General features: G+C 43.8%; 2 protein-coding genes across 6 annotated transcripts in view; both read right to left on the bottom strand.

The window, feature by feature from the left end:
- The window catches only part of svep1 (sushi, von Willebrand factor type A, EGF and pentraxin domain containing 1), a 104,100-nt gene extending 103,686 nt beyond the window's left edge, over positions 1 to 414 (bottom strand). The window contains exons 1-2 of one of the 3 annotated variants that reach the window (XM_061251716.1): positions 391 to 414; positions 1 to 4 (exon numbers count right to left, since the gene is read on the bottom strand). The exon at positions 1 to 4 is cut by the window's left edge and continues 87 nt beyond it. The gene's annotated coding sequence lies outside the window, so the exon portion shown is untranslated. The remainder of the gene's footprint in view (positions 5 to 390) is intronic. The other 2 variants (XM_061251717.1, XM_061251715.1) reach the window with 2 other exon arrangements.
- A 5,731-nt stretch (positions 415 to 6,145) lies between these two features.
- On the bottom strand, positions 6,146 to 10,926 carry LOC133135757 (RCC1 and BTB domain-containing protein 1-like). 3 transcript variants are annotated; one of them, XM_061253020.1, is made up of 4 exons: positions 10,840 to 10,898; positions 10,107 to 10,179; positions 6,547 to 6,637; positions 6,146 to 6,371 (listed from the first exon to the last, which is right to left on the bottom strand). In XM_061253020.1, the coding sequence occupies exons 1-4, from the start codon at positions 10,843 to 10,845 to the stop codon at positions 6,206 to 6,208; spliced, it is 336 nt and encodes a 111-aa protein (XP_061109004.1). In that variant the 5' UTR covers positions 10,846 to 10,898; the 3' UTR covers positions 6,146 to 6,205. The 3 variants fall into 3 exon arrangements, 1 of the variants encoding a protein (XP_061109004.1); XR_009709435.1 differs by lacking the exon at positions 10,107 to 10,179 and having other exon boundaries at positions 6,333 to 6,371; positions 10,815 to 10,926; XR_009709434.1 differs by lacking the exons at positions 6,146 to 6,371; positions 6,547 to 6,637; positions 10,107 to 10,179 and adding an exon at positions 10,449 to 10,715 and having other exon boundaries at positions 10,815 to 10,926.
- Positions 10,927 to 11,385: the final 459 nt, after the last annotated feature.

Here is an 11,385-nt window from a genome sequence, read left to right as displayed (position 1 = left end):
TGCACTGGAAAAAAAACCGGGAGGCTTAAAAACAACAGAAATCACATTCGCACTGTGTTTCTCCCATTGTGATTTTATCTGTTACCAGCACAAAAAGCCCTGCGTTTAGGAGCAGAGAAATGACCACAAAAACGCCACAATTTGCTGTCCTGCCCCCCCCCCCCGCAGTTGCAGCGGTGACCCGATTACTGCCGTCTGATTGAACAGGCAGACGGGATCAGGGCTGCCACCACACTCGTGTAATTATCAGGTTCCAGGCTGAGAGTGGCAACGAAGCTCTCACATTCCTACTGAATAAATAAGCCTCCCCCCTTTTCCCCTTCACCAGCTCTGGAAAGTTCCGTCTGAGTAAAAATGGCTCTTTAAAAAAAAAAAAAGCTTCCCACTCACCAGAGAAATGCGGTCGGAGCAGACGCGCGGACTTCAGAGGGACTGACGGCCGCGTTCCGTGCAGCTGTGACTTCCTGCCTCAGACGCCGCACGCCCCCCTCCCTGGCGAGCACCCCCCCCCCCCCCCCCCCCCCCCCCCCCCCGACGGTATCCTCTGCTTTTAGGGGGTGGGGGTGAGAGACGGCTCTTCTCCTGGTAACAACTGCAGAACACACCCGTAGAGACTATCAGACACACGGACATACAGACAAAAGAGACAATCAGACAATACACACACACACACACAGACAATCAGACACACATAGACACAACCAGACGCACACGTAGACATACACGCACATAGAGACAATCAGACAATACACACACACACACAGACAATCAGACACACATAGAGACAACCAGACGCACACGTAGACATACACGCACATAGAGACAGTCAGGACACACAATCTGACACACACGTGCACAAGGGACAATCAGACACACACAATCAGACACACACACACACACACACACACACTGCCTGAGAGCTTTGATGGGCTTGGAAATGTAGTAAACTGAGAATAGACTTTGCAGTGGTTTGTGCTCTGTGGTTACTGCTGGTAAAAAAACACTTTGGTCTGCAGGATCTGACTCAGTAAATAAACACGACTCGGTGAAATCATAAGGTACTGTACCTAAAACATGATATTCAGTCAACAGACAGGTTGAGCTGGATTCTGGGCACATCTATAGCATAGCCACTAGGCTTACAAATACTCAGGTAAATTGCAGGCCTAATATAAAATGCCTAGATGACATACCTCAGCCCTTTAGTCACCAAGAAAATATTTAAGTTCAAGTTTAAAGGATACATCAACGCTGAGTACAACAATCTTTTTTTTTTAATCAAAACTTATTCACAGATTTGTGGGAAATTGAATGTAAAAAGGAACTGCAGGCATAAGAGTTTGGAAACAATGAGAGATACTGAGACGGTTTCTCTTCGCTCTCCGCTCAGAACTGTCTCCAGCAGGCCTGCTGAATTATAACGCTGGGCTTGCCTCTATAGTCTGCACAGTGAAAAATGAAGACAGCACATGAAGTGGTCCACAGTTAATCCGTATTAATCTGACACTGAACTATGGAGAGTTCGTAATGTTTTTCTTTGCTTGAGACTAAGCATGGGTTACCTTTTCAGATTTCTGAACGATCTCTCACTCCCTCCCTCCGTCCCTCCCTCTCTCCCTCCTCTCTCACACCAGTGTCTGCTCTCCATTCATCTCTACATCACCTTTACTCGTCCCCAAACTCCCCCTCTTTTCTGAGAACATCGTTCCTCCGTCTCCCAGCCCTGTCCTCCCCATCTTTCTGTCTCCTTCTCCACCTTTTTACCTCTCTCAATCCTTTTCTCTGTCTCTCACTCTATCACTCTATTGTCCTCCCATCCATATCTTCTGAGCTTCTTTATTGGCATGACCACACATCAGCATAGTATTGGCATAGCAATTATTTCCATGAAATTACAATAGTAGCAACAACAAATTACAGTAGAGCAAACAGAACAGTAATAATATACAACAATAATTACCATAAGGGACCCTCAGTAATGGGGGTGGGGGCTTTCTAACTAATGGTAATATATAACCAGCAAAACAAGCCATTTCCTGGGGACAATGTTATGGTCTCTCTCTCTCTCTGGGTGGTTGTGTTTTTTGCTGTATTTATAGATTCTGGCATGGCTTCCTGGGCCCTCACCTGTCCCCCGCTCCTTTTTTTGGGTGAGCGTCGGAGCAGATGCAGGAAGGAGCACATTCCAGCCCTCCTTGCTCTGAAGGAGAGAGAGGGGGAGAGAGAGAGGGGGGGGAGAGAAAGAGAGAGAGAGAGAGAGGGGGCGAGAGAGAGCGGGAGGGAAAGTGAGAGAGAGATAAGAGGGAGAGAGAGAGAGAGGGAGAGAGGGGGAGAGACAGAGAGAGAGAGGGAGAGAGAGAGGAGAGAGGGGGGAGAGAGAGAGAGAGAGAGAGAGAGGGGGGGAGAGAGAGAGATGGGGAAAGTGAGAGAGAGAGAGAGAGGGAGAGAGAGGGAGGGAGAGAGAGAGGAGAGAGGGGGGAGAGAGAGAGCGGGGGGGAGAGAGGGGGAGAGAGGGGGAGAGAAAAAGAGAGAGATAGGGGGTGAGAGAGAGGGAGGGAAAGTGAGAGAGATAGAGGGAGAGAGATAGGGAGAGAGAGAGATAGGGGGAGAGAGAGAGGGGGGAGAGAAAGAGAAAGAAGTCTCATCGCTTCAGTGTACGTGTGCATATTATTTAAGATACATCCTTATTTATTTTCTTATACAAACAGTCAATCAAGGTCACGGGACTAAAGCCTGATTTATACTTCTGCGTCGAATCTATGCAGAGAGTACAGCCTGACGCGCACCTCCACAGAAATGTAACTACGCGTCGTACCCTCTGTGTAGCCTCTGCGTAGAGAACGCGGCTACGCAGAAGTATATGTAACCCCTATAAAAGTACAGCGTTGGGTTTACCGACTATTGTTTGTTGTTTGGTTTCATACTAAATAGTTTTCATATTAATGTCTAATTTTATGAAGAAACTGTGTTTCGAGATAACTGTAGTTGCTTAAAATGGCCACTAGAGTGCTGTGCTGCGTAGTAAATGCAGTGGACGTGAGCTTTGCATGCTGGTACCAAGACACTCCAGCGTAGCCTGATGCTAACGGGACCATGATATAGCCACAAGTAGAGTAAATTGCATTTTCATGAAAGAAACACTGCTTTATTTTCACATTTATGAGTCTGCACATGTTCGAAGTTGCGGTGAGAGAGTCCCAGACGGCTGCAACCGGAGGATTTGCTTTCTTTTGTTTTATATGACCAAGGACTCCGATTGTTTTTTTTTTTTTTTGAGTGCTGGATCTGCACTTTGTGGGACAGCGTCGATCCCAACCAGGATTCCTGACTGAAGTGAGGCAGGGTAGAGAGGATTTGAAACTCTCCATCTTCATCATCTTCCTGAAGATTCACACCTGCAAGATAAGATAAGATCTAAGCTGCGCGCAGCAAGCATACAAACATACATACACACTTTACCCGCGTAACACACACTGAATAAACTTGGACGGACATGGATGCAAACTTTGGACTGGACTTTAATGAACATTGATATCAGACAGCAATAAGCTGTGAAGGGACACTTTACTCTTGTTTATATTTTTCATTTTTATATTGGGAAATTGAATCGGAATTGTGATTCGCACCGTTTTGTCGATTGGGAAAATAAATATCCCTGTGTTTACCTTTGCCACTAACTTATCCCTCGCTCCTTGAGTTGAACCTGAGAGTACAGTAGTCAATTTAGTGTTGTTCTTACTGGGTTACATATAAAATCGGGCTTAACGCCACACTTTGGCTTTGTAAACCAAAAGCCCGATCGGTACGGCCTCGGGCAACAGCCACTAAGGTCCAAACGTCCGGACTTCACTGCTGTGACGGCCATCGGTTGGACGAAGGCGATATCGCCGTTGCAGAACTGTAACTGCTGCTGGCAGTTGGAGATTTGTGCGGTTTTTTTTTTGTGGTGGTTACAAATATCCAGACGGGCCCGTGACGGAGGTCTGCACGAGGCAGCCATTTGCCATCCGAGTGGCCACTTCTGATAAACTCTACCACCTCTTAGCACTTGTTTTGGCCCTGTATGCTCATCGTATTTCTGCAGTGTTGGAGAGATTGGGCGATACTTTAATCCACAATGTCAAGAGAGGTGTCACAGAGGTAGGGGGGGGGGCACACGCATGGCCTACGCTTGGTAAGAATGGTCATTACACAGCAGAGTGTTTTCGGGAGGGGTGTAGGCTCCATGTCTACTTGAATTTACCAGTACTGATTTTACAAAGCCACAAAGACACTTACTCCTGCCTCCAAGAAACGTATAAAACCCTTATTTAATACAGCAATTAGCTCAGATTCTTGTTGCTGCACAATTCCCTTTCATGGTGCTTAAATTAATGACAGAACAGAAACGGAGTCATTTAATGTATGCACACCCTCCTGTTAAATTACCATCAATCCCCTGGTAGAAAGAAAAATATATGACTATTATAGTTTATTTTTATATAAATACCGTTTCATCATATTATTATTATTTTTTAAAGAACCTACGGGTTCTCCCATTCTCAATCGTTAAAAGAGAAATCTCCACTGACTCGGTGCTTTGTTGCAATGGTATTTGCTCCAGAACTATAATTTCTTTATGACTCGTGCCCTAGTCATGTAGTCATATGGAGCCGCATCCAAATTCGGGGTGTTTCAATGAGCTCTATGGAGAGAAAAAAGGATCGTCTGTAAAGCATGAACAATGAAATTGTGTAAATTATTGTAGCCTATTTCTTAAGTTAATAATTCAACAAGTGAAGACAACTAGCGTTTAATTTTTTGAATATCATTGTTTCGGTTTGAAAAATTTTTGGTGTAAAAAGTTTATTCGTTCACTTAGTTAGATGGTTATTTACCAGTAGTATCCAACAAGCACCTATGAGTATTAAGCAATCATCATCACCAACATGCACATGGATGAAAGTTTAGATGATTATGTTTAGATGATGGTGCAACCACGTGTTTAAATTTGATATTTTTATTATTGACTTTTTGCTTCCTTGCTGCGGGTCTGCTTGAAAGTAGGCCGTGAAAATGGAAATGATCAATCTGGATAAGTTGTGTTCTTGAGCACGCAGTGGCATTATACAGAACTGGAACTGGATACAGCATCCGCTTACCGGTTGGGCGGATTCCTATGGGATCTTCCGGGGGCATATCCTGGTCCCCTCTACGGGTGCCGTGATTGACAGAGTTCCAGCTCCGTGAAGTTGGCAAATGTTGCTGGCCACAATTGGAGACTTCCGGTTCGCATTTATCAAAATAAAAGTTTGATGAATAAAATTATTTATGAACTGTAATTTTGTCAGTTTTCATTGTTAAATGAATACAGTTGGATATGATTGTGATGTATTTGCAGAGAATATAAAATTGTGCACAAATTTCAATAAAAACTGTTTGCCACCTGTTGTTGCTGTCTGTCAGGTGTGGTATGGGCATGCATTGCCAAAGACCGTCAATTGCCAACCTGCTCATTTGCATAGCTGATAACTCAAAAACTATAAATTGTTTCAAAATGAAAGGGGGTATACATTTGTTAGCTGGACCCATACCTTTAATATTCTACAGTCCTGTCTGTGAAATCCTGTTCCCAGCAATTGTTGCTGTGTTTCCAGTGTGGGGGAGGCCATACGTTGCTATTGACTGTCAATTCACAAGCAGCTCATTTGCATAGCTCATAACTCAAAAACTATTAATTGTTTCAAAATGAAAGGGGGTATACATTTGTTAGCTGGACCCATATCTTTAATATTCTACAGTCCTTTCTGTTTATCGTCCTCGGGGGAGCTTCTTGGATGAGATGGACATCCTCCTTAGCTCCTCACCAGTCAATGGCACTCCCCTGATCCTCCTGGGTGACTTCAACCTCAACTCAGAGTCCACCCAGTCTACCTTTCTCTCCCTCCTTTCTTCTTTTGACCTTACCCTCACACTTTCCCCTCCCACCCACAAAGCAGGCAACCTTCTTGACCTCATCTTCACAAGAAACTGCAGAACAACCAACCTCTCTAACACTACTCCATATATCTGACCCCCCCCCCACCTCCCTCATCACTCACACCTGATGACTTTGTCTCCTTCTGTGCCTTTAACTTCCCCATCCCAGAAAGAAATCCAAAAAGAGAACGAGAGAGCAATGGTGTAATCAAAGGAAGCAAGTCTTCAGTCTCAAAAGATGTGGAGTTTAGTGCGCAGTACCTATGGCATCCTCCGGGGGCAGATCCATGCTGTCCATGTAGAGGAACTCCAGAAAGGAGCAGTACACAGGATAGGAGAACTGGTCGATCTCGATCACCTCCTTCATGTCCTCGTTCCAGTGGGACTGGAACATGGACCGGAAGTGTTCACACCTGCAATTAAAGCATGAGAGAAAGAGCTGTGCATAAACACACATGCACTCATACACATGCACGGACACACACACACACAGACACTCACACATGAGGCTTTGATCAAATCAAGAGTCATGATAAATAGCTTGAAATTGTCATAATTCTATATGATTCTAACGCATGCATTTCACACTTCCCATCCACGCCAAACTTCAGGTCTGACGTCTCTGGGCTGTCAAACTCTTTCTTTAAGGACTGGGCCACTGTCAAGAAGTCATCATGCTCTGGACACAGACAAAACCAAAAAGAACAAACCGTAAACATATTGAACTTGGGGATGGCAAAAAATACTTGGGAGTTATGGTTGCACAAAAGACAATATATGTCAACAAGACACCAGTAATATTTCCAAACTATACATATTTCCAAGTCCTGATATTGACAAGGGGTGATTACATGAATACCAAGACATTTAGCAATAGGCTGCTCACTGAACATACACTAGATGGCCTATATGACACTACCTGTGGAACTATTTTGAATAAGCAGAAATAGGCCATAATGGGTGTTGATTATGACCATAGCCTACAGAGGTGGAGAAAATATGCATAAGACAATTGAATGAAGTTAAATGCTACCTAATAGTGGTGTCAAAAGAACGACTCTTTCAACGATTCACTTGAATCACCCGATTCAGTAAGGCCAGAGCATAGGATGCCCCCCCTACTGGCGAATGGAGACTTGTGATTCTCGTTCAGAGCTCATCCAGTAGGCTCGCAAACTGCCAGCAACTATTGCATTTGCATTTTGGCTTCATAACATCCTGCACCATTGCATCATTAAATATTTTGCAGTAAATTCTCATTCATTGACAGTACAAAACTTGAAATCAATACAATTTGCTTCACTTTGCCCCTGAAAGCATGCAATGCTCCTTAATTTCATCCCTGGGTGGGAACAATTATGAAAATGAAGCAAAAAAATTTTTTTTCTACAATTAATGGAGTATTTAAGGTACTAGACACCTTATAGCCCCTCAATATTAAGAAGATGTGCCAACTGCACATTACTACGACCTAACAGGGTGGGGTATGGCAATCGCCATCCACTGGGTCCCCAAATGAATCCCCAGTTGCACAGTACATTTAGCGTCTCAAAGGCATTGGAAATACAAGCAACAGTTCTGATTGTAATTGTCTAAGATAAGCTGCTGTTTTTTCGACTGTGTGCCTCTCATCTATGCTGTGAGCTTGCAGCACAGTGGTGTTAATTAGGGGAAAATTCACAGAACAAAAGATCTCCCTCCTAAAAGCATGATAAACAATCACAAGTCAAAATCAGACTCCACCTTGATGAGCAGGCTGGTTCCTCCAAAACGTTCGATGATTTATGCTAAAAGTGTATCAATATATCCATATTAAAGTATGATATGTACCCTGTATAGTTTCAAACTGATTAACTGCTAAATTGTGCTAGAATCACACAGTGACCCATATGTAACGAGTTTAATAAAAGCAGCCAGCTGGGGGGGGGGGGGGGGGGGGAGGCGTCTCGAACTGTCAAGGACACGGGCAAAGCGAGATATGACTGTACAGCTGATTTCTCCGGGACTCTCAATGTTTTATGCCGGAAGTGTATCTATATGCAAGTGACTTATAATCAACATATCCCATGTACGCTGCTTGTTATCAAATCAAATGAACCTAGAACTTTAATTATAGCTGAGCTTATGAAAATGCAAGAAACCACAGTAAAAACTGTTGAAATGAGAGCAAAGAATGCAAAGAATGCAACGTACATTTACTCACTTAGAAGAGAATAATTAATCAAATGTTTAGTATGTCTGTATATTAGAAAAGAATATTAGAAGATAATACTAAATCAAATGTTTAGTATGTCTGTATATTTTCAAAGATTACTGCTGCTTAGTTGGTCTTATAAAAGCGAAAGATACAGAGTGACGTGTATGGGTGACGTGTGTGTTAGAGGGGGGGCATTCAGAACTTTATGAGGTCTGGTAGTTTTCCACTCTGCCAAGAGCAGGTGCGGGGTGAAGTGAGGACAGGGGGAGTCCTGAACTTTGTTCGTAGTTGGCAGAACGCCCTGAACATTGTTGGCAGAGCATAAGGACCGTTGGCAATTTGCCACAATGACGTTGTGGGAGGAGCTTTGAGAGGAGTTACGATAAGAACAGTGTGGGTGATTTGCCAGAATGAGGTTTGAGGAGGAGTTGTAGGTGGAGTAACTGTGTATAAAATGGGTGTAAAAATGACAGTCGGGGTTCAGTTCCGGAGAACTGATCCGGCTTTATGCGCTGCTGCTAATAAAATAAATAATTTTCCTGAAGAACTTGCTGCCGTGGTGTCGTCTTTTCCCTCGTGAAGATGTTTTTCGACAAATTGAAGATTTGGACTCTGTCGTTTCCAAGACACAACACCATCAACATGTTAGAGTCATATAACCTATGCCACCGTTGTAAGGGAGGTCCAGCCATTGTGGGGAAAAAGCAGCATTACTGACAGAAAGGTGGTCAGTTTTTTATCTTCTCAACTTTGTCACTGTAGCCTGTTCCTTCTCAACCTACACTGTAATGATCTTGCACGATGGTGTATTCTTAACTTGTGTTTAGAAGATTGCTATGATTTTCCTTCATCTATTGATGTGTCATGGTGCTTTTGTTGTGCATTATATCACATAGTTGTTAGACTGTTACACTATACTCTGCACAGAACGCTTAAGCTAAGGTAATTATAAAGGCTATAAAGTGAAACTGAAATGAAGTTGTGGAAGATAAAATGTCTATTAATGCTATTCATCGCAGACGTGTGTGATTTAGGCTACTAAGCAGATGGCTTTTGGCTACAACAGTGCAACAAGTGTCAATGAATGCTGACTAAAAGAGGGGTAATGATTATGGTTATTTAACCTATTACACTTTGGCTGCGGTTTACAGAACATACTAAATTAATGTTAAAGGAGGAAATGATAAATCAATTCCGTAACGAGACGCGGGTGGCTCGTTTATGCTGTGAACCAATACAGTTTAAAGCTGTGAACGAACAATGAACTGAGTAACACATGAGACTCATGCGTGTACTTCCCAGATGTACAAGTGAATGAACGAGTGAGCCAAATTAATGAATCTTTTGACCGAACGGAGCCAAAAGCGTTCCCATCACGACAGTCAAACCGGGAGACTTAACCTGGTTATAATGGCTTGGTCACAGACCTTGTGCAGACTGAGCCCAATCCATAGTCCACCTCCATGCTTTATTCAAAGAAAAATCCTCCCTGTGGCAGCAATCAAGACTGGCTTTTAAAGCAGCGAGTCACCAGTGGCAATCAACAGGACCACTTGGGAACGTTACATTACATTAATGGCATTTGGCAGACACTCTTATCCATTACATTACATTACATTACATTAATGGCATTTGGCAGACACTCTTATCCAGAGCGACACACAGCAATGTAGCATAACAAGAAGCTCACAAAGCATACCACACTATAATGGGGCTGGCCTGTAGCGTAGCGGTTAAGGTAAATGACTGGGACATGCAAGGTCAGTGGTTCTAAACCTGGCGTAGCCACAATAAGATCCGCACAGCCGGCGGGCCCTTGAGCAAGGCCCTTAACCCTGCATTGGCCTAATCAACTGTACGTCGCTCTGGATAAAATGCCATTAACGTAATGTAATGGAACAGTCGCCTGAAATAACAGAATTTAACGCGGGGGGAGGGGGAGGAGCCTCACCCATGGACAGCAGCCGCCACATGACGGAGGGAGTGGCGAAGCAGGTGAAGACGTCGTCGGTGCAGATCCAACCCTGAAGAAGGCATGGAAAGGTAGGGAGGATCGTGTAAGTGAGAAAACGGGAATTAGACAAAAGGAATGACCTCGCTCCAAAGTCAGTTTGAAGTTTCAATGAACGCCTAAAATGTTCGTAAAGGTGGCGGACCTCGATTAATTAGGATTAAGGATAAAATAAGCAAAGAAGCGATATGAGAGAGAGAGAGAGAGAGAGAGAGAGAGAGAGAGAGAGAGAGAGAGAGAGAGAGAGAGAGAGAGAGAGAGAGAGAGAGAGAGAGAGAGAGAGAGAGAGAGAGAGAGAGAGAGAGAGAGAGAGAGAGAGAGGATGGGCGGTTGAGTGAGCTGAGTGTGCCGCCACAGGCCAGAGTGCTAAGTGAACACTGGCTGATCAACTAATCAGCATTATCATGGGCACTGGCTAGCAAAAAGGATTAAACACTCGGAAACAAAATCAAACAAAAGAAACATGAAAAAGAACACCAGAGGAACAGCGATTGCCACACACTTCCACTCTGCTGTTGTCCTCTCAATGAAAAACATCCCCAGCAGTCTCTATGACAGATAAAGACATCAATCACCAACATTGTTTAAAAGGTTTACATGAACAGAATAAATCCACATTGCCTGTGGTCATTGCAAACAAATACATACCCCAGGAAACAGTACCCGCTCATACCTCCATACCAGGAGAACAATCAGCAGCTTCCTTCCACTGGCTGCACACACACCTTGTGAGAAGCATGGGACAGGTGCTGAAAATCAGCGGCCTTCATTAATCATTCCCTTCCCCCATCACATATAGGGAGGAACCCGTTTCAAACATTAGCCATCTAGTGGCTAGTTAGTGTAACTTCCTAACTCAGCACCCCACTGCCACATTCCTTTAGAATTAGATGATTGGATATGTACCAAAATAATGGCTGGAGTTCAGCCATTTTGTCTAAGACATTAGAGAAATCTGTACTACACCAGCTCTGTTTATTTCTACATGAGAATAGTGTCTATGAAGTCTTCCAAGTCTTGATTAGAACACACCGCAGTAAACAATCTTCTCTCTGCTATTGATCACAACTACATTTCACTTCTTGTGCTGTTGGATCTTAGTGCTGAGCTTGATGCGATAGACCACAGTATCCTTCCGAATAGGCTCGAAGACCATGTTGGCATAAGAGATGGGGCACTGTCATGGTTCAGATCCTATTTAACACACCTGTCGGATAAC

The sequence above is a fragment of the Conger conger genome, chromosome 8 (assembly GCF_963514075.1).
Source record: "Conger conger chromosome 8, fConCon1.1, whole genome shotgun sequence".
NCBI lineage: Eukaryota > Metazoa > Chordata > Actinopteri > Anguilliformes > Congridae > Conger > Conger conger.
Note: the sequence above shows the minus strand (reverse complement) of the source record. Positions and strands in the feature narration are given on the sequence as shown.

Coding starts and splice junctions, on each gene's coding strand:
- LOC133135757 (XM_061253020.1), bottom strand. Junction 6,638..10,106: donor GTGGCGGCTGCTGTCCATGG/GTGAGGCTCCTC, acceptor GTCTGTGTCCAG/AGCATGATGACTTCTTGACA. Junction 6,372..6,546: donor AAGTTTGGCGTGGATGGGAA/GTGTGAAATGCA, acceptor CTTTAATTGCAG/GTGTGAACACTTCCGGTCCA.